This window comes from Pseudorasbora parva, chromosome 8 (assembly GCF_024679245.1).
Source record: "Pseudorasbora parva isolate DD20220531a chromosome 8, ASM2467924v1, whole genome shotgun sequence".
In the NCBI taxonomy this organism is placed as follows: Eukaryota; Metazoa; Chordata; class Actinopteri; order Cypriniformes; family Gobionidae; genus Pseudorasbora; species Pseudorasbora parva.
In genome coordinates, this window is record NC_090179.1 from 30,541,491 (window position 1) to 30,564,745 (window position 23,255).

At 37.5% G+C, this 23,255-nt stretch overlaps 2 protein-coding genes across 6 annotated transcripts; both read right to left on the minus strand.

The window, feature by feature from the left end:
* Positions 1-5,568: 5,568 nt before the first annotated feature.
* On the minus strand, positions 5,569-12,558 carry ankk1 (ankyrin repeat and kinase domain containing 1). Of its 2 annotated transcripts, none has more exons than XM_067451770.1 (8): positions 11,904-12,558; positions 11,437-11,716; positions 11,057-11,208; positions 10,903-10,952; positions 10,239-10,394; positions 9,600-9,691; positions 8,697-8,721; positions 5,569-8,588 (listed from the first exon to the last, which is right to left on the minus strand). In XM_067451770.1, exons 1-8 carry the CDS (start codon positions 12,098-12,100, stop codon positions 7,333-7,335), a joined length of 2,208 nt encoding a protein of 735 aa, XP_067307871.1. In that variant the 5' UTR covers positions 12,101-12,558; the 3' UTR covers positions 5,569-7,332. The 2 variants fall into 2 exon arrangements, with proteins under 2 accessions (XP_067307871.1, XP_067307870.1); XM_067451769.1 differs by having other exon boundaries at positions 9,591-9,691.
* A 2,618-nt stretch (positions 12,559-15,176) lies between these two features.
* Positions 15,177-23,249, minus strand: LOC137084539 (uromodulin-like 1). Of its 4 annotated transcripts, none has more exons than XM_067450819.1 (5): positions 21,871-23,249; positions 20,701-20,934; positions 16,570-16,726; positions 16,104-16,230; positions 15,177-16,000 (listed from the first exon to the last, which is right to left on the minus strand). In XM_067450819.1, exons 1-5 carry the CDS (start codon positions 23,226-23,228, stop codon positions 15,855-15,857), a joined length of 2,022 nt encoding a protein of 673 aa, XP_067306920.1. In that variant the 5' UTR covers positions 23,229-23,249; the 3' UTR covers positions 15,177-15,854. The 4 variants fall into 4 exon arrangements, with proteins under 4 accessions (XP_067306920.1, XP_067306922.1, XP_067306919.1 ...); XM_067450821.1 differs by having other exon boundaries at positions 15,181-16,000; positions 16,104-16,233; positions 21,875-21,987; XM_067450818.1 differs by having other exon boundaries at positions 15,182-16,000; positions 16,104-16,233.
* Positions 23,250-23,255: the final 6 nt, after the last annotated feature.

A 23,255-nucleotide genomic window follows, 5' to 3' on the forward strand; every position in this document is an offset into this window, starting at 1 on the left:
TTAATGGCGTGACTGAACGCTGTAGCCCCTGTTCAAAGGGCTGACAGATCGCTCTCGATCTCTTCCGCTTTACTACTTCTAGTTTCAGCATGAAATAAACATGAGAGAACAATGCTATTTTGAAAGAAACAACACTTACTGAAATGTATAATCTCGCATGTTCCTTCAGTGTTTCAAACATAGACTGTAAAAAAACAACCTGTTTCAAACTGTGGAGAACGTCAATAAACAGCTTGTGAAGAACATGTCACATGACGTGTTACCTCAGGAAAGTTTTGCATTTAGTTCTTGCTAGAAAAAAAAATGGAAAAAACGCTGTTTGCGCAAGTCAATATTCACAAGAATGTTTTGAAATATTTAAAGGCTGTTTTATAGACAAATCTCAAAAATAATTTGGAATTGGTAAAAGTCCATTACGTTCTGGATAACAACTCAAAATTATAACTTATTTGTATTTATTTATTTTTTGCTAAAGAAAGGTTACAGATATTAACAATAAGAGGATGATTTAAAAATAAAATAAAAATAAAAGCCTAGACTAAATAACACCTGAACAGCTAGTGACAATTGTGTATAAAAAAGAAAGTTTGATAACTCCCATTGTTTTCCAAAGACGAGTTGTCCAAAGGACAAAATATTCCATTTAATGCAAGCAATCTGCAGAAAGTGTGGCGATTTTCCATGTGAATTGTGATTTATGACGTAAAAAAAAAATCTTATTTTTGACATTTTGTACAAGTTGCTTTCAAAATACACATCAGAGAGAGAAAAAATTGTTTGGGCATGACACTTCTGACAGTAAGCCAGCCCTCTGGGTGTGATAAATGTCAAAAGCAATGATGTGATTGTGGCAAAAGCAGTTGATGGACAGACCCGGATGGAAGAATTTTTAGATTTAGAGGAATTCCATCAACAAGAAAGTCATTTTGTGTGCACTCAGATGCAAACCAGTTCAGAGCGAGTTGCATCAATTATATCAGAGCTGAAGAAAAAAATGAGTTTCATTATTTAGTCCAGCATGTAACCAGATCAGAGAAGGGCAGAGAAGGGAAACCGCTTGGTGTTTAAAACATCAGGAAGTGACTGTCTGACCTTCAACCAAGATGAAAAGAGATTGACTCGTTGTACAGGGGTCTTGTCAAGGTTCAGTTTAAGGTGACGAAAAGGAAACTCCAGTGTTTTTAACATGGCTTTGTGGTGAAATTTGACATTAACCTCATTCTGTCATATTCCAGTGTTGAATAAACAACATTGGCACAAAATCTGACAATACACACATCTCTGAGGAATTCTGAATCATTTATCTTCCACAAAGCCAGTTTCAATCAACATGACAAATAATCTGTAAACCATCATTTCAAACTACCACAACATTTGGGAAAGAACCTTGCATCAGCACCTTTGTTTGCCAATACACTCCTAAAAAATGTGATTCAGAGTGTTTTTGGATGACGGATGGTATTCGGTATAAGCAAAAAACTTTTGGATCTTTTGGGATCTGACCTGAAAAAAAGATCTTTAATAAAATATGAAACAAGTGTTTATATATTTTCCTTTGGCATTTCCTTTAATCATGTGTTCATAAAATAATAAATATAATGCTAATTGCTTGCCTGTATTTCCAGCTGATTCCTTTCAAAGTATCTTGTAAGCTTTTCTTTTTTTTAAACAATTGTAGGAGACATATTTAGTTCATGCTTATTACATGAATAATAGTAAATAACTTGAATATTACATTTCACAAGGAGCAAACAGTTCAGTTACTTTCTCTGTATTCTGTTTTCCCCTTTCTTTTCTAATCGCTGTGGTACTATTTTCTCAAGTAAGTGGTACTTGTTTTCCTCAGGTATCAACGGGAGCTCATATTCAGCCAAACCCAACCCAGGCTCATTGGAAATACGTGACTCTGCCTACATTTTTGCAACACCCGAAATATGTACCTCCAGGTACGTTTACCTGCACTTTTTGGGTGAAACGTCCACCGGAGGCGCTAAGTGGTAATATTTTTTCTCCTTTCCAGATGCGCAATATGACATCATGACTTTGCGTAAACATACACACCCTGATCTCACAGAATGAATATTTATAACCCAATTTTATATTTTGGAGCAATTAACTCCACTCCTACCCTAAACCTACCAACTCTCAACAATATAAAACACATAAAAGGCAAATAAATGTACAGTCACATGTATTTATTGCAAAAACTGATCAAAAAAATAGTATAAAAGTATTAACTCATGTTGCATTCCAAGTCTTCTGAAGTCATACGATATCTTCATGTGAAGAACAGAGTTGATCTTAATGTTTTAGTCGTTGAAATGACGATCGCGCTCCTTTGCGAATAGAAAACACACAAGCAATCGTTCATTCATATTTCTAATTCAAATGATGCACAGGGCAAGTTTAGAATGACGCGATCGGTCACGAGACACACGAGAGCCACTGGCATTTTACAATCAAAGCTGATGTAATGACGCAATTGGTCACGAGACACACGACAGCCAATGCTGTCAAAAGCTGAGGTGACGTTTCTTCCGGCGGCAATATTTGAAATGTATTATTAATCTTTGGCGGATGGACTCGACATTACTGATCGCTTTTGGGGATTTTCTTCACACAAATCAATCATTTGGCCTCGGAACACTTGGGATATTTGTACTTACTGAATAAATTATGCATGAAGTCATATCTGTCTGTTATATCCTGTTTTTTATAATACAAAAATGGTAGGTTTAGGGAAGGGTTTGAGTTACGCGTTCAAAATGGGTCTGAATATGTGTGTGTGTGTGTGTGTGTGTGTGTGTCCACAAGGTAAAAGGATTTATAAACATACTACATTTTTTTGAAAATGTAAAAATTATGGGTAGGGTTAGGGGCTGTGTGTGTTGCGTGTGTGTGTGTTGGTTATGTTTAGGGGTAGGGGCAGTGTAGGGGGATAGAATGTAACGGCGTTGATAAACACGCTAAAAAGCGATTATGCGTCTTGATAGCACGCCAAAATGGCATACGAATTGCCGTGTCATACATACGCCATTTCATGAGATCAGTCCACTAAATTACCACTTAGCGCCTCCAGTGGACGTTTCACCCAAAAAGTGCAGGTAAATGTACCTGGAGGTACATATTTCAGGTGTTGCAAAAATGTAGAGTCACGTATTTCCAATGAGCCTGGGTTGGCCAAACCTCAACACCTTAGTTACATTTGGGGGGAGGGGAATTTTCATTCTAGAGAGCATTTGATTGGACAAAAATTTGTGGCACAGGATGAGTCATCAGTTTTGGCCTATTTGCCTGAAGTGAAATACTGTATAATTTAAAGGGGTCCTTGATTATAATTTCACTTTTTTAACTTACAATTCAAAAACACCCTGTTGCATTTTACATGTTGTGAGTCTCCATCACTGTCCGACTCCCGTTTGAACATAAAAGGCTGAACTGGTTCTGACATTTTCAGAGCGTGTCTGCGTGACATAAGCTCTGGAAGCTCCGCCTACTTCTAGAAAGGGAGCTGGGAGCAGCTGCTCATTTGCATTTAAAGGAACTTGTAAAAAGAAGCATAATAGGACCCCTTTAAATATAAAATATTGATGCGCTATTTTGTACTTTTATGAGTACTTTGTAATAATGACCTCAAAATAACATACATAAAAGCCACAAAACAATGAATGTGGTGGAAAATGGCACACAGTGTGTCCTCAGGCTCTTACTACAGCAATAATAATATAAACTAAATATTTTGTAATGGTCTGCGTTTATTAAGGCAACAGATAATGTTATGACAGTGAGACCATGCTGTCATTCTCTAGAAGAGGTTCTAGTGCATGCTGGGTAAAACTTAATCAACCACTCATTAGTAGAGCTTTCTACAGTATGTGCTTGCCTAAAGGACCCAAAAGTAATTAAAGGAAAGTCAGACAGAGCAATAATTGGTCACACTTCACTAGAAATCATCTTTGAGATGGTGCTGTATTTTGCAGTATATTTCTTCGGATGTGCAGTCTTGTGTATAAATTCATTTTTATCAAATTTGCTGTGGAGATTTAAACCTAATCCGCGTATGATGCTCTTTGTTGCATTAGCAATAGTCCACAGGGAATATTTTAAGGCTCTGGTAATATGACCGTTTTAAATCTTTGAAGAAAAATGTCCTAGCACAAATTCTTCTCAGGATCCAAACACTAACAATTATTTAATTACATTCAATTGAGGACATTTGACAAATGTAAATAACACAGTGGGAAGCCCTCTCTTAATCTGCCTGTTTGTCTTTGTCCCACAAGGACAAGGATTTTGGATATTGCCATCTTTGTGGGGACATTTTGTCCCCATAACATATTGATTACCAGCCCCCACACACATTTTATATACTTTATTTGATTCCACATTACAAGTCATATTCATTAGGGATCCATTTTTTTGAATTATCTGACAGATTAAAACACAGCAGCACATCATCATAGGTTATGCCGTTCTAAGGGTACAGGAAACATCGCCTCTTCCAGATAAACATGCTTCCTATAGTAGCTGAGACTGAGCAGAACTTGGCCAACTGTTTGGCCCCTGTTTTAGAAATGCCTCCAATGCGAAGCCCACGGATCGCCAGCCTGTGCATATGACCCAAACTACCAAACACTATAAGCTGGTGTGTACACACACACACGTACACACACACACATACACATACACACACACACACACACACACACACACACACACACACACACACACACACACACACACACACACACACACATGTAATGTTTCCATGTTTTAAGGGGACATTCCAGGTGTAATGTATTTTATACTGTACAAACCGTATTTTCTATCCCCTTACACTGCTCCTGCCCCTAAACCTACCCATCACAGGAAACATTCTGCATTTTTACATTCTCAAAAAACTCATCCTGTATGATTTATAAGATGTTTTCCTCATGGGGACCAAAAAATGTCCCCACAAGGACAAGGATTTCAGAAATTGCCATCTTTGTAGGGACATTGTGTCCCCATAAGGTAGGCATTACCAGCACAAACACACAAACACGCACACGCACGCACACACGCACGCACACCATGTTGTGAATTGTGGGGACTTTCCATAGGTGTAATGTAATTTACACTGCACATTCTGTCCCCCTGCACTGCCCCTGCCCCTAAATCTACCTATCACAGGAAACATGTTACATTTTTACCTTTTGCAAAAAAATAAAATAATTTAGTATGTTTATAAATCCATATATAATTAATTTAATGACACTGGAATATTGCATTTATACCACTGTATATGGTGGTGGGAGGGGGTGGTGGAGGGGGGTAGCAGGGTCAGGGGAGGGGGAAAAAAGGGGGGTCATCCCTTCAGACCTATTCGAATAAATCTTGCATACAACATGACACAGACAAACTACTTTTTTTCCACTATTTTCTGTAATTTAGTGGAAACAGCCCAAACTGTCTGCAGGTTCCTAGAGAACACAGGGCCTGAGTTAAACACTTTTTTAAAAATGATTTTTTTTTTTTTTTGGGGGAATCTAAAAGCGCCTACTTTTTGGGGGGGTTATTACAGCTTAGACAACATATACTTACATGTTTATCACTTTTAGCAGTGTTTTATGTAACTTTAAAGGGTTTCCTGTAAAATGACACCAACATTTTGAACCTAGACCACTGTATGCGCGTGTATGGGAAGCTTTTCAATTTGGGTAGGCAAAATTTTTTTAGGCGGAAATCACAAAAAATGGCGCTGGAGTGTAAGAGGTTAAACAAGTACACAATACTGAGCAGAATAATTTGTAAATTATTATTTTCCACACCTGGAACTAGATGCTGTACATGTTATTACGCAGACTTTAATAAGAAATTTAAAGTGTCATGTACATTACAGTGGAGAGGGTGCAGAGCAAACCACAGTCTGTGATAATGGGCTGTATGTGTTCTGATTCCTTCACAAGGCATTGATGTTTTATTAACATATTCACTTGAGGAAAAGTCAGAACCTTGCTTTTTAAAAAAGCAATTCTGATATTCTGATGCATGTTTCAAAAGCTCTGAAATCTCATTACAACTTTCTCTGTGTGACAAAAGAGTATGTGAAATTATTGAAATGAACATTGTAATTCAAGCTTTATTTTATAATTTGGTGGTATGCTAGTATAACTGGTGTCAGCTTATGAATGAAATGCGAAATGCACTAACATAATGACAAAAATGTTTGCCCTTTATTTAGGACAAAGCTGTCGAACGTGAGCGGAAGCCTGCTGGGAAATGATAAGCACGTTGTCAAACTGGTTTTTTTGACTTTTGTCTGTGAATGCAACATGCCAATGGAATGCCACAAATGGTTATCATTTTTTTCCCACCTTTAACATGACTTCACATTCCATTCAAAAATGCACGAATGCATCGAAACGTGTTAAATACGTGATTATCATGTTGTGATGGACCATTTTTTTACTGTGCTAAATTCAAACATGAATTTAACATGAACTTATTTTACTCCTCTAATAAGATGCGTTTTAAAGTTGAATGAGATATTCAGCACAACAACAAAAAAGCTGTACGAATAGATTCAATTGGGGAAAAAAATGTGGTCGTTACACACCAGAACGGAGCCGGACTGAGTGCAAATTTGATAAAGCTAGTACAATCTGGCTACTAAGTTAAAGCAATAGTTCGCTCAAAAAAAATCTCTCCCTCATGTTATTACAATCATGCATGTTTTTCTTTCTTATGTAGAACATAAGATAAGACATTTTGAGAATTGTTGTGTCGTTACAATGGAAGTCAGGGGTGAACAAAACTGTTTGATTTCCGACATTCTTTAAAATATCTTCTTTTGTGTTCCACAGTAAGTCACACAAGTTTGGAACAACACAAGGGAGAGTAAATGAAGACAGAATTTTCATTTTTGATTATTCAATTATTCAATAACCTGTGCAGACTTCAGTGACACCAACAGATGAGGAAAGTAGTAGAGATGGAGCAAGTTATTATGTTTTAATTACATATTACAAACTAAGAACTCATTTTGTAGGAACAACAAGCTCGGATGAATAAACTGATGCCAATTATGGTTTTATGTTGACTTTCACAAACTACTCATCACGAAATCCTTCATTCAAAACGCTTCCATTTCCGAAATCACACCTGAGCTCACCCAAACAAAGGCGTTAAATTCTAGGAATCTAAATCAGAAACAAAGGCAAGAGTGTTTATAAGAACAGGCTTTGCAGGAGGAAGAAATCGATAGCAGAAATCAATGCTGGACTCCCTCTAATGGTAGACTTATCTGTCACCGAACGTGGCTCGCTCAACGCCAGAGTCTCAACCAGTGTGCTAGCTGTCCAGTAGCTCCACAGCTTCTGTATTGTTGCACCGCTGAGCCAAGGTTAAGGCAGTATATCCTTTCGAGTCCTTTATACCCCGCTGTGCATTATTCATCAACAGGGCTTTAATGATAGGGATGTTGCTGAGCTGGACGGCTAAATGCAAAGGAGTTGATTGGCTGTTATTTTGTGCGTTCACATTGGCTTGATGGGAAATCAGCTGCAGCACACTAGGGAAGCAGCTATTATTACAGGCTAAGTGGAGGGGCGTCCAACCGTTATCCTCGGCCAGGTTAGGGTCAGCACCTGCTGTTAGCAGCACCGACACCACCTTCTCCTGCCCATGATGGCAGGCAAGATGCAGAGGCGTCCAACCGTCTTTCCCTTGGACGTTGACTGAGCCATGGTGTTCTTCCAACATAAGGATAGTCTCCGGATGGCCTTTCAAAGCTGCCAGGTGCATGGCTGTCCAATTTTGGTAGGTTCTGATGTTGGAGTCGAGTCCTTTATTCAATAGTAGTCTGCAGATACCCGTGTGACCCTTCAGAGCGGCAAAATGAAGGGGACTGTAGCTTTGCTCATCGACTGTTTTCAGATCAGCCCCACTATTAACCAGCAAACGGACCACCCTGAAGTGCCCCTCATCTGCCGCTAAATGTAGGGAAGTGGACTGAAGGTTATCCTGTTTGTTGACATCAGCTCCCTTTTTGAGTAAGATCTTAGCGATGTCTACGTGGCCATAAATGCAAGCCACGTGAAGCGGCGTACGGCCAGACTGGTGCTCCTGCTCATCCACGGCATCCAGATGCAGGAGCAATATTCTCACAATGTACTCGTGGCCATTCTGAGCAGCTAGATGCAAAGGCGTCCAGCCGTCCTTCTCCTTAGCATCGGCTCTCGCCTTATTTTCTAACAAAAGGCGAGCAGTTCTGTCGTCGCCAGTCTGTACGGCAAAATGCAGCGGAGTCCACTGGTCGTCATCGCTGAGGTTGACGTCAGCCCCATGCTCTATGAGCAAGCTGCAGATTTCGTAAAACTTGCGCAGAACCGCAACAATGAGTGGTGTGTAGCCTTTTGCACTCTGGCAGTTCACTTGGGCTCCTAGATCCAGGACCATCTGCACGCTTCCTTTGTCCCCGCTTGCCACGGTGTGATGAAGGAGAGTATTGTTGTCTTGGAAGAGCATCGATACATGCTCTTTTTGCAGAACATTCTTAAAGCTCTCAAAGTCTTTTCTTACAAGCAGAGAGTGAATGCTAGAATCATCTGTAATGAATAGGGGGAAAAATGTGATGATTGACAGCTTTATATACAGTAAAAGTATGTTTGTACAGAAAGTACACAAGACATTGACTGTGACAACAAAATACTTGCCTGAAGAGTCAGCTGTTTTCTTTGGCTAATGGAGAGAAAGCAAAATATAATTCATGTTACATCAATTGTGTGACTAACAGCTATTTTGTTGACATCAGAAATGGCAAAAAGAAAGAAAGTTATTGTCATGATTTCAAAAAGTTTTTGCATGCAGTTTTTGTTGTGCTGATCGATATGGCCCTAAGTATGTTTAAATGTGCAGTTATAATCAAACTACAGTGTTTCTTTTGTGTACTTGAACTATAGTCTTTATCTATAAAAAAGTTGACACTAACACTAACGCCAGCTGTAGTTCGATTAACGTGTATTTCTATATAGAATTTTTTTTATTTTTGCATATGAATATTATAGGGTTTAAAGGGTTAGTTCACCCAAAAATGAAAATTCAGTCATTAATTACTCAAGTCATTCTAAGTAAGACCTTCATGCATCTTCATAACACAAAGTAAGTCATTTTTGATGAAATCCGTGAACCACTTTCAAGGTCAATTGAAAAAGTCGTCGCACAAAAAGTTATTGCCATCACTTCATAACATTAAGATTAAACCACTGTAGTCACATGGACTATTTTAACAATGTCATTACTACCTTTCTGTCCTTGAAAGTCGTAAAAACGTTACAGTCTATGGGGGTCAGAAACCTTTCATCAAAAATATCTTAATTTGTGTTCTGAAGATGAACGAAGGTCTTATGGGTTTTTCATGGGTTTGGGACAACATGAGTGTGAGTAGTTAATGACAGAATTTCCATGTTTGGGTGGACTAACCCTTTAAATCTTTCATTAAAACTTTGCCAATTTTCCAAAATTAGTACAGAAAACGTGGAAAGCGTCCACAGATTAGTCATGCTAACACCTTATGTGTACTGTTGTCATGCACTGGATGAGTCACTTACGTTCCATACCTGTTCAGGCAGGCGCTTTCTTATCTCGCCCCTTGAAACCGTGTCTGGGATTTTCAGGACTTCACTGAGGACTTCAGTTAACCGAACGATCTCTGCCGAAAAAGGGAGATGATGCAGCTGAATGTAACACTGGGAAGCCTTTTTTCAGGGCCAGCCAATGATTGACAGCCTTTTAGCTACTCTTATGGAGGAGCATCATAATTGGCAGTGTATAATGCTAGATAAAATCATAGTGATATAACTATATCATAGTATATATCATAGGGGACATAACTGTACTAATCACACTGCCTTTTAATTTAACTCATTATACAATACAATACTGCAACAAAATCAGCAGAAGCGTATTAAACAGTGCGAGCAGAAACGAGCGCAATCAGTGAATAATACAATTCATTATGATTAACACTTATTTAATTAAAACTTATACTGAAGGTCACCTGGTGACGATATAATCTCAGAGGAACTGGGAGGTTGATAAAAGGTTCATTGCTCATTGTTATTTCAGAATGAACAACACCAGTGAGACAGCTGAGCAAACATCTACTGAGACTTCAGGCATGCATTCTGTCTGTATGTAATCAAGCACTATTATAGTCCTCATTAAACAGAAACAAGAACAAAAATGAGGTTTGTTACCACAGAAAGGAGGTCGCTGACTGCAGTTTTGGTGCCAGCATTGCTGCATGACAGCGATCATGTCCTCGCACTCAGGGGGCTTGTCCTCTGGGATCTTCTCTATACCAGGCCTTTTGCCAGATGACACTTTGATTAATATTTCTGTCATGGAAAGACCTGTGACAAGAAGAACAGAACCAATTGCTTGGAGTGTTATTTCTGTACTAAACAAACTCCAAATAATGAGTTTAACAATACAAACACAATTGTGCTTCAAGCACTCTCATAACAAACTGAGCGTAAAAGGCATATGCTACGAATTCAGTACAAAAGGGGCCGGATATACATTTTCTTTAATAAATAGAGGGTGAAAGGTGCTTCAGAAATGTTGACTGTCAACTTTTTGGATTCATTTTATATGTTTTGGGTTTATGGAGAATGTTTTCAAATTTTTTTTTTTTTAAGTATTTAAAAAAATCAATAAATTAAAATAAAAGAATGGGTAACAGGTTACAAGAAGCTGTCGCTGACTAGTTTGAGACCAAATGTTAGTCTGTAGTTATAAACTTGTATTTTCCATGAATTAAAGTTGCTTTGTCTTGCAATGACTTGGGTTGAATGACAAATGTAACATTAAAATTTGTATAAAAATGTGAAAAGTGCCAAAATTAGGAACAATTTATACCTTGATATGAGCGCAGTTGAGTGAGAATTTCCCACATAATAATAGAAATGCTGCAAAGTGAGAATGGTTAAGATGTTTATTTCATGGCATAACTCACTGTCCAATTTTCAATTTATGCACATACTGTAATGTTCTTCAAGTTATGAACTCTCACCTGTACACATCGTACTTCGTTCCAGGAGGTTCAGGATTCTGGGTAAAGGTCTCTGGAGGCACATAGTTTATGTTCCCTCGAGCTGTCAGGTGTTCAATAAACTCAGTCTTACAAGTGGACTCCTTCCATTGAACAAGGCCAAAATCTGAAATCTTTATAGAGAAAATGTAGTCTGAAACTGCAACAACACTACAAGGTTGTATATTTTAACCTAACATGTCCCATATTATGTAGAAAGTAACATTAACCAAGAATAACAAAAGCTTCAACATTATCATTTACAACCTTACTGTAAAGAGTTAGCTCTCTTTCCTGTAAAGTCTGAATTTGCCAGAAATTACAAAAGCATTAGAAAACAAGTGAAATAGTATCTGACTAACCTTTAAGTGAAGATGATCATCAAGAAGAATGTTGGCTGGTTTCAAGTTTAAATGAAGGATGGGCGGTTTCATGCTGTGCAGAAAATTCATGCCCATCATCATCTCATGGATCATTTGGAACTTCTTGGGCCACATTAAGAAATGACTGCTGAGAAGGTTGTCCAAGGATCCCTTTTTCATATATTCCATCACTAAAGCAGGTGGGTCTTTGCTTATTCCATAAATGGAGATTAAATAGTTGAACTTCATTCTTCCAATTTTGGACATCTTTATCATGTTCCTAATGGGTCATAAAATATAAAATAATTGATCATATATGGTATGTGCAAATATTTTATATAAGATCATATATATTTTAGATCATACAGACAATATATAAAAAACATACAGTATAATAAATTCATTTTATATTTACTTCTTACAACTACAATTAACAGTATAAGTTCTACTCTCATGTGTAATTGTACCTGTAATCATCGCTGGTTGTAGTCTTCAGGGCACACGTTTCCCGCCAGACTTTGAGCTTCACCTTATAGACTCGACCAAACTTGCGTTCGCCCACTGTCTCCCAGTCATTTTCAAACTCATCTTTTTTAAAATAAGTAAATCTCTCCGGGCTGCCATCTCTGATAGAATCCTTTACACTGGAATTAGCTGCTGTCATTTTGTTTTCCAGGCTCAGGAAAGGAAGACTCTGCCCTTCAACATTTCTTCTTGGCACACAGAAACCATGTCAAGGAAATGTATATTAAACAAAAAGGTTGGCTGGTTTTGGTGGGAGGAGTCAGAGCACTGATTATTTGAATAGAAATGCAACAAAGCCAGTTTTGAATGAGTTACACAGGTGAGGTTGAGAGATTTGTGCGGGACACCTGATAACTGGATATACCAGCTTTGGTTTAACCTAACAACAGGGATTGCCTCATAAGGCATGTGTGCATGTTTGTGGTTTGTTGGTAGGGAAACAGTAGCATTTTATTTAATATAGGCTAATTCAGTAACAGGTCCAAAGATATTTGATGCTAAATATTTAACTGAAGGGTTTTATCAACACAACACAACTTATAAAGTGCATGTCACATTTGCATTATCTTTACTATTGTTCTCTGGAAGTTTGCCCACTGTTCATTCATCTCTCAGGCACTACCTCTAAGCACATTAGCAAAAACCTGTGAAGTGAATGTTATTCTAAGTCAAAATGTGATGCAAATTAACCTTTAATAGCAGGATTTTAAAAATGAAGTAATAATATTGATAACAGTAATTAACAGTCAAGCAGCAAGCAGCACTTTTGAACCGAGGTGACGATGCCATGCCTCTTCAGCGTTCTTGTGAAGGAGAGACTTGGCATGCAGCCACTGCGATTCAGGCTTTGTCCGCCACCCGAAGAGACACTTCATCCTTTAAGAGGTGCACAAAGCCAGGCTCCACTTTTCAACACGAATACAGAATCTGTTGAATTTCTGCTTGGGTATATATCAATGCAAGGACTAGATTCACAGTCAAGACATGCCATAATGTTCTACTTATTAATGATGCCATGAAGGTGCCTGTAATTTGCAGTGTGTAGTGTGCAAAGCAAATGAAAGGGCTGTAAATGACACTGAAGGTAATGCAATCAATAAGCTAATTACCTTAATTATTGAGGGAGTAATTACGCAACAAGCAACCACAAGTGTTTCTAACGGTCTACCTCTGCACTTGAAAAGATTTATTATTGAAGCTTTGATTCTTTCCAGTTCTGTGAGGCATTCGCTTAGATTCCCGTTGGGTCCATTTTGATTGTACTTTCAATTACAAGAAGCCATTATGTTCTTTATTAAGTGATCTTCAAGACAAGTGATCTGCTTTGCCCCAGGTTGTCTCAGCCTAGCGGTGGGATTTACATAGAGATGCATCTCAAAGGCAGTGTCTGCTTGTTAATACTTAATTGCTTCTTTTTTTATCCAACTGAGATTATTTGAGAGGGAAACACATAATGTGAAACTTTTGTGAGCGCTGGGGAAGTGAAACATAAATAGAAGCATTCATGTATGACTTTGACATCAGCACATCCTGCATTTAAGAATGGTAAATGTCAAAACAGAAAGTAGACAGTGCTAGGAAGCAGGGCCGTTTCTAGCCTTTCTGGCACCCTAGGCAAGATTTTCTCTTCTTCCCTCATTTTGATAGAGCGACCAGCTTAGTAGAGAACAAGTAACCAATAAGTAGGCTAACATACCTGTATATTTCGCTTTCTTTTTTATATTTCCTCTTTTTTCTTTTTACGATACTGAGCCCCTGATGGCTTTGACCTTTTCATGATGATGAAACTAAAGCATGCCACGGATGACGACGTTCCCTGCCACCCTCTACATCTCATTTCATTACAGCAGCGCCACTAACACCATGGCGACTTTACTCCAATAATCCCAACTAATCATAATGCCTCGAAATAGCAAAAGTTCGAAATATTAATAATAAAATATATATGAAATAACTAAAAAATCTTGTTGGGGCGGGGGCTCACTGGCGCCCCCCAGCTGTTGGCGCCCTAGGGGACCACCTAGTTTGCCTATGCCTAGAAATGGCACTGCTAGGAAGAACAACTCAACTGAGGGTTAGAGGGATAGTTCGCTCAAAAATGAAAAGATGTCATCATTTACTCACCCTCATGTTATTCAAAACCTTTCTTCTGCAGAACACAGCAAATATATATATATATATATATATATATATATATATATATATATATATATATATATATATATATATATATATATATATATATATATATATATATTTATTTATTTATTTTGAGAAATGTGTTTTCTTACCCATACTGTGGTATAGTATTTTGGGTCCGATCTTGTTTAAGACTTGACAGACTTTCATAAACATTCTTCAAAATATCTTGTTTTAAGATACAGCCACATTTGCAAAGTTTCGTAGGCATAAAAAAGGTCCAACGGTGTAGCAATGTTTTTGCGTTTAAAAGACATATAGCCCAAATACAGCCCTGACGTCTAGGCTAAAACTTTGGGCTGCTAGTGAACTGAATAGACATCTAACCAAAGAAATGAAAAAGAACATCTTGTAATCACTGCTGACTTTGCTTACATGATGGAATATCACACATCCCATGGCTATTTCATGGCTATTTTGGCTAGAAGTGGGTTACTCATACCCGGACTATATTGGATCTATAGTTAACTCTTTCCCCTCCAGCATTTAAAAAAAAAAAAAGTTGCCAGCCACCATCAGGGTTTTTGACCATTTTCACCTAAATTTTATAGAACCCATAGAATATTCTGTTTTATGAACATCTGAGCATGCAATATATATATATATATATATATATATATATATATATATATATATATATATATATATATATATATATATATATATATATATATATATATATATATATATACCCTCTTCTTTAAAAAAAAAGTTTTATTCTAGCTTCTTAAATTCCTTTTTTATCAACACTTGAATATGGGTACGTTTTAAAAAACTGCATCCAGATCAGATTCAGAAAGATTATCAAACACAGATGGAGTAGATGGAGTCCATACACACCCCTAATGCTTGCACAGTCCTGTAGCTTGTCCTGGGTCTACATTTCATTCAGTAACATTAGATAGTTTTGATTCATATGCTGTTTAATGTTGATGATCATATTATTTTGCATATGCATATGCTTACATACAATTGCTTGATTTACTCAGTCTTACTCGCATGTTTTGATCAGGAGACTCAGTACTCATTCAGAAAATGCGTAATAGCGCCTGCTAGTTTCTAACAGTGACAACAAGGAAACGCGGAAAATTCAGTTTTTGGCAGGGAAGCGTTTTCTCACAAATAACGGAAAATTAGGCGGGGAAAGAGTTAACCGAGATGGTGATGGTTGCTTGGTGGGAGTGCTCACACTTAGTCTCTTCCAAACCAATCAGCATTCTGTTGGATAATCTGCGTGAGCAACTTGAACCCATTGCAAAATTTGCGCGGGGAAATCTTTTGCCCTCAAATGAAATTCCTAATTGCATTGATTCCTACTGCAATTACTGGATTTCATCTGAGAAAAATTGCAGAACAAAGATAAATGACTGCACTTTAATGAGGGTGACGTATGTGAATTATCCCTTTAAATAGCAGTGACAATATTTACTCAGTATAAGTATTCACATTGAAACGGTTAATTGGCTTGTATTTTTAACATCTCTATTGTAATACTCAAAGCTTTGCACTATGATACAGAATAAACAAGTATTCAAAATCACTTTGGGTTACTTTTAACAATGTTGATAGTGTCATTAGTTTCCCAGTGCAGCTACTAAACATAATGATGAGCAATTCAAAAACTGTCAGAGAATGATTAAGTGCTCGATGCAGATTTCAGTCCGGTTGGCTGGCTTGCAGTGAGCTCTGTTCAGTTAGCATTCACAAAGGCCCCTGGACCAGAAGTAGGCAGACCTTTGTAGACAACGTCTGTTCCCAATCCAGACAAGCAACAGAGCCAAACACGTTAGCAAACAGCCGGCCACTGAGCTGATAATCACCACTATGGCTTCAGTGTCATCTGTACGGCATTAACAAACCAAATCAGACCGACAGTTTGGCTGAAATATCTTTCCATTACTTTGTTTTCATTACCCCACCAGAACAACTTGGTAATACATTACCTGCTGTTTCAGAGGCTGAGGAATTGTCTGCTCCTTTCAAAACAGGGCCGAAGGAAATGCGGTTACCCGTGCTGCTGAAGATGGCCCTCGATTCCTCTCCAAGCTGTGCATTTCGACGCTGCTCACACTGCTGAGATGAGAAACAGATAACCAATAATGTCATCATCCTGAAATCAAGCCATTATATGCCGCAGAAATGTATTCCATGAGCTTCTGCATACTTTAAACTTGTTTATAGACTCGGCAAGTTATTCTATTAGCCTACGAACTGCCGACCACTTCACTTTCTGTCTTACAGTGACAGAGTAACAAGCTGTGGAAGATCATTTATTTAGAATCTGCAGACGCTGTCATCAAAAGAGGGAGAGTAATGAAAAGTAGAAATTTTCAGGAGAAATATTGAGACCTATTCAACAGTGATAAATGATCCCCAGGTTTTCATCTGTGAGGCCGGGTTGAGACTCACCCTCTCGCACTCAGAATGGTTCCTCAAGCACACACTCAGGTCACAGTGCAGGTAAGCGGTGGAGTAATTGATCATCTGGAAGAGACTGATGGTGAAGCTAGCCCTCTTCGACAGGACGCTAGGAAGCACTCTAATGCCATGAGGCTGTATAGGCAGCCTGAGGGAGCACAAATCGAAGAGACGCATTAGCTCTGATAGCACACACAAATGACTAAAATAATGAACTTGACGAGTGATGCAAACAGGGGTGAAATGCCTTGAACTAAAATGATAATTAAATCCTGTGGATGGAGCGCAGAATGCAGATTTCTGATAGTTCTATGCTCTGCTATTCATCTTATTGATGTTATTGTGAACAAATTCATGCAAACCCTTTTTCTTTTTTTTCCAAGCTAAAAATCTAAATCTCATAACTGTATCCTTCGACTTCTCTCTGGTGATGTATGATGATGTACTGATGATTCTCTCCGGTCCTCATAAACCCTGCACTTTTCTGTCACAATAGAGAAGATCTGATGCTACTTCTGTCTTGTTGTGTCTTTAAAGAAGAAAAAAAAGTATAATATATATATATATATATATATATATATATATATATATATATATATATATATTTTAAATTTCTGCTTAGAAATAACTACAGTAAAGAAAATATTTAGTACAGCAGGTGTTTTCTGAGTTTTTTGCTTGTTTTTTCACCAATTTGAATTACATTGCGTAACGTCTCGGTTATGTATGTATGTAACCCTCGTTCCCTGAAGGAGGGAACGGAGATGCCACGTCGGAGTACCGACGAATAGGATGCCTATTTGTCGGTACTCCGACGTGATGTCAAGAGTGACCGACTGAATTGGAACTGATTGTATATTTCAATCAGCTAATAATTATTATGTAATAATTATGCCTCCCCTCATGTGACTGGCACAATGAAAATCCAATGAAACTATACATACTGTGCATTTACACTATGTACTTTGGTATAGACTAGAAGGAAAGTGTGAGCTCAAATTAAAAATTAAAAATATATATAAAAGTGGGTAATACCGCTATTGGCGGGTTTAACATGATGACGGATAGAGAAGAGATATGTCTGTTGCCCGTTGATCTTGCCTCTTGTGGTTTGATTGGTTTTAGGACTATCCAATTGCATACAGTCATTTGAATTATGCTCGTTTATCACACCTCTTGTGCAGTAGAAAATACAGAGCAGACTCCTCAGACCAATGTTCAATCTTAAATTGAGCTTGGTCTGGTGATAGCCAGAAAAGGACAAATGAGTAGCACTACATTAACACTTCGGCTAATACTATTATCTAATATGGAAGATAACTTATCAGTAAGTAATATCAAATTTAGGACTGGTTTCTTATCAGGTACTCAATAATGACTAAAAGAGATTGGCATCATTAAGAACTAATAACTGACAAATTATTAAGAATTACTAATAAATTGCTAATCATAATATTAAGATGTCTGAGATGTGAGCAATGGTCTTTTTTTTTTTTTCAATATAGTCATAAAAGGCATCACTAATGCTTTCACTTTAAAATAATGGTCCAGATCACTAGCAGTTCCTGCAACACTTAGAGTAATTAGTGATGCATTTTATGACTATATTCAGGTTATAAAAAAAAAAAAAAAGATTAATTACATCTCATACAATAGCAAGAGCAAATATCAACTTCATTATAGTACAATTAACACAACATAAGTTGACCAATGTGCTTTACTGTAACACAACAAAACAAGCATCCCATAGGCAACACACATGATAAAACTGTCACAGATTAAAAGCGATAAAAATTAGATGCGATTTGAGTTGTACCATATCAACCCTGTAAAGTATCAGTGTCTCTAATAGGTTTAGGCAAACTGTCCCAACGTTTAGCACTGCTACAGCAAAGGCACAACCTCCTTTTTGACTCAGATGTGTTCTAGGAATTTTGAGTAATTGATCTGGCAGTTTGTCCAGTCTGATATTCAATTAAGAGATCTGAGAGACATACCAGTGAGAGTCCATGCAAAGATTTGTACATCACTAACAGAAGTTAAAGATCAATCCTATAATAGACTGGAAGGCAATGCTGGGACACCAGGGTAGGAGTAATATGTTCACTCTTTTTATACCCTTTAAAGTCTAGCAGCAGTTTTGAACTTTTTGCAGAAATAGATGACTGAATAATTCCCTTTTATAACCCATTTTAATAGTCAAGTCTTGATGTTATCATTCAAGACGTGAATCGCAGTTTCCAGACCACGTCAAACATGATTTCATCTTAGCTAGATTGCTTAAGTGAAAGAAACTTGATAGCTCACCTTAAAATGGAAATTACCCCATTATTTGCTCTTCCTCAAGCCATCCTAAATGTATATGACTTTCTTCTTTCTGATGAACACAATCAGAGTTATATGAATAAATATCCTGATATTTCCAAGCTTTATAATGGCAGAAAGTGTAACACCTCTTGTAGTTCAAAACGCTTACACTACATTCTAGTGATCTTTTCCCATATATTTTTCAGATATTTTATTTTATCAAGTTTTAAATGTGGGTATTTTGTTTTACAAAACCCAATCTAATCACTTCAGATAGCCTTTATTAACCCCTCAGAGCCATATGGAGTACGTTTATTGTGGATGGATGTGCTTTTTTGAGCTTCAAACTCAATGGAACCCATCACTGCCATTATATGAGGTAATTTTCATTTTAAAGTGAACTACTCCTTTAAAGTTGAATTACAACAGAATGTATGTGTTTGTCCAGCTTTAGAGAGCTGACAAAATACACACCTAAATTTCGAACACAAGTTTTGACTCAGTCTTGTTTTTTTTATTTAGATGTAAAATAAAATAAAAAAAAGAAGTCAACCATGGTTTGAGATCTAAAAGGCATAAATGGTTCTAAACCATTTTCGCATGATAGCGGCAAATACACTTGTATTTCATCAGCATAGCAGTGAAAATAAATATTATATTTCTTGAATATATATAATCATATATAGAGAGAATAAAATAGGAGTAAGGATGGAGCCTTGAGGCACACCACACATTATCAGTCCTGATCTAGAAATACCATTATTCATTACCATGCTACTGCAAGTCAGATAGGATAATCACAACAATATCATGATTAGTAAATAAATAGTAATTCTTCATAATCTGTCATAGTTGATAGTTATTAATAATGCCAGTTTCATTCAGTAATTATAGATTACCTAAATAAGGAACTACCTCAATCCTAAATTTGATATTACTTACTGATTAGTTAATCTTGTTTCTATATTAGTTAATAGTAGTAGCTGAAGTGTTAATGTAGTGCTACTCATTTGTCCTGCATTACTTCGTACATTGTTAACTATTAATGATGGACCATTACCTAAAAAAATGCACTAAGCTATGTCAGTATGAGCACACTACTTGTATTTGTTTTATACTATAAAAATCATATAGTGCAGAGGTATGCAAAATGGGAAGCACCGGCTCCCTCCCTCTGAACATTTATCAGCTGTTGTTGATGTTCCCTAGAGTCATTTACAAAAATGAGTGGTTTATACACTTTTGTTATCTTTTATATACTTTAGACAAATTTGCCCAACAAAAGCGAATTATTGTACTTCCAGAATATTGATTTTAGAAAGAATTTACCTCACAGATGGTTGTTTTGATAAAAGGCTTAGTACACAAACCCACTGTGCTGTCTCTGGATATTAGTGGCAGTGTGTGTCTCACAGAAAGTGAATACTTCACACAGCAGCAGAGAAACAGACATCAGCAGTTTACTGTACTGCTCTCACCAAACAACTTTCCGCTCGGTATAGGCACATGCTTTGCCCAGGATATTTATAGCTTTCTTAAATTAAACGGTTTGAGGGAATGTTTCTCAGCCAATCATTATAATTCTGTTCTCCTGTGATAAGGTGACCAGTTAAAACGTAGCTGAGTCATATAAACAGGAACTAATACTGATGTATTAAACCTTCACATAAAAAAACGAGGGAGATGGGATCCGTATAATCCAGCCATGCTCGGACCACATAGCTGATTTGGTGCCATAATGTGAAATGTGGCCTGGTTCAAGGGCACCATGTGATTTGAGTTAATCTAAAAAAAAACCTGAGAGGAGCACATTACCTGGAAAAAATGCAGCAGGTGGTGTTAAATTCATCAAGTCTGCCAGTGGGCGAGAGGCAGCAGGATTTTATCTCTAGGTTCACCTGGCTGTTATTTGTTTTGAGGCTGATGACGACACGCAGGTTTCCTAGGGCAGGGATGAGATCTCCGGGCATGATATCTCTCTCCAAGTTCAGGCTCATTTCTGCTGTGTAGTTACCAGTGCCACAGATATCATCAGATATTTGCGCCAGACTGGAAGTAGACAATCAGCGACGGTCAAAATCCAATTGAGTGCAGCGAAAATTAATCATGTTGACTACACTTTATCACCATGCTGACATCTCTATAGATTGCATCTGTACTTGTGAAGCTAAAGTTTATTCAGCTCCATCCACAACAACAACAGCCATACTTCTTTGGAAAATTTAAAATAAAATAAATAAATAAATAAATAAAAAACTAGTGCAATGTTTTAAGCAAAAAACAAAAACAAAAAAAAAAGCAATGAGTAAAACGTTGCCTTAAAGCTACACTGTGTAACTTTTTTAGTTTATTCTTAGCTAAAAACACTTATTCTTTAAAAAAATATATGTGCTCATTAATGGATATTTACTTCTTTCAAGTAATAAAGTATTCTGGTAAATTTATAATATGCCATTGAAAATACATACGGGTGAGGGGTTCGAATGCCGGTCGCCATGTTGCCCCTTCATCTTGAAAGCACATTAGCCAAAGAGGGACATACCCGTAAATTCAGGCTTCGCCTTTCGTGTTTTAACACACGATGGCACCGTGTCGAATGTGAAGAGGGGGATTGCCATGTTAATCTTGGACTAAATCGGCCACCGTAGGAGTTAAAACGAAATCAGAATTGAGAGGAACAGAAACTATTATTCACTGGATGGTCATATACCTTTTCACCGCTAGATGGGGGAAAATATCACACAGTGTAGCTTTAACATTAAGTAAATAAATTTCAATAAATCTATCTATCTATCTATCTATCTATCTATCTATCTATCTATCTATCTATCTATCTATCTATCTATCTATCTATCTATCTATCTATCTATCTATCTATCTATCTATCTATCTATCTATCTATCTATCTGCACATGGATCTAGCACAGCACAAATTCTAATCAAATTGTTTTTGTTCCACATTAAAAATGATTGAAGAGTCATTACCCACTGAGAGAATCGGATGATATAACCATCCTCTTCCTGTTTATTACTGGCAGGTCTGACACAAACTCAGTAGATCTCCCTGAGTCACTTTCAGCAAATGGAGTGGTGGCATGTGAAATATCTTCACTCCCTCTCCTGGAGTGTAATGAACCATCGGGGAGCAATTGTTTCTCTGTACTTGAGAAACTCAAATCCATGTGGAACTTTTCCCCAGTAACAGTAGACTGCGCAGTCCGCCCGGTGTGTTTTTGTACATCATCTGTTGTGCCTAAACTGGACATTTCGTCAGATGGAGAGTTCGATTGCGTTGTTTGTGAATGCTGATTTACTGTTGAGATAAACTCGGTCTGGTCTTCAGTTAAGGTCAAATGCTCTTTATGCAGCACATTCTGCATTTGAAAAAGAAACAAAGGAAAAGTTGTTCCATTGGATGATTCAAGGGGTGACGTGTGCAAGGCCCCTTCTGGAAGTGCTGCAGCTGTTGTGTGCCTACTGATGCCAGAAATGCGGCTGGATGTCATGTTCTGAGGACCCTCCCTAAAATCTGATAAATTTACAAACATATGATGTGATAAAAGTGCATTTTTGTGGTTGTCTTGTCCACTTTTATGCGCTATTGCTGGTCCAATAGACACTGAAGGTGAAGCAGAGAGGGTCAAACGTTTAAACTCTGTATTCAAGTGAACAATGGGGGAAGCTGATGTGTGAATTGGATGTAAAAAAACCTTGTGCGGAATTGGCGTCAACAAGCTTTGATTCATGTTTACAGCTGAACGACTGTTCTGATCATGGTGTTTCAGAGTTGTTGGTTTAACCATGTCATCTCTCTTTTTTAAGTACGACTCAATCTGAAATACAGATTGTGTTTGTGGTGTTTCTGTGAGAAATACCTCTCTAGGGTGAGCTTCAATGAGCCGCTGGACTGATGGGATACTGCTAACTGTGTAGCTCCCGAAATACAGCTTCCCAGTCCCTGTTGGGTTTTTAAGATCTTGTTGTTTGTCGTCTAACAGCAACCCAATCTTTCCAGTTGTCAACGTGTGATTTAAAAAGACATACTCGCTATTGCTTTTCTTGGAGATGGATAAAAGTTTTGAGATAACTTTTGCGTCGGTTGTCACAGTATTTTGTGACTTACCAAAAGGTGTTGGCTGCAGAAAGGACTTATTTTGCGGAACTGCACGAGCGAAAAGTGAGATGTTGGTGAAAGACATCCAAGGTTTTAAAAACATAGTTGTTGTAATGAAGGTCTCTGTTGAGGATAGGTTGCTGTTAGTAAATGGGACCCTAAAATGTGACATGTTTTTGTTGATTGTGGTTGTGTTTACTGTTAATCTGCTTAAGTTCATGTTTCCCATCTCTGATATGATGTATGGGACTTTTTG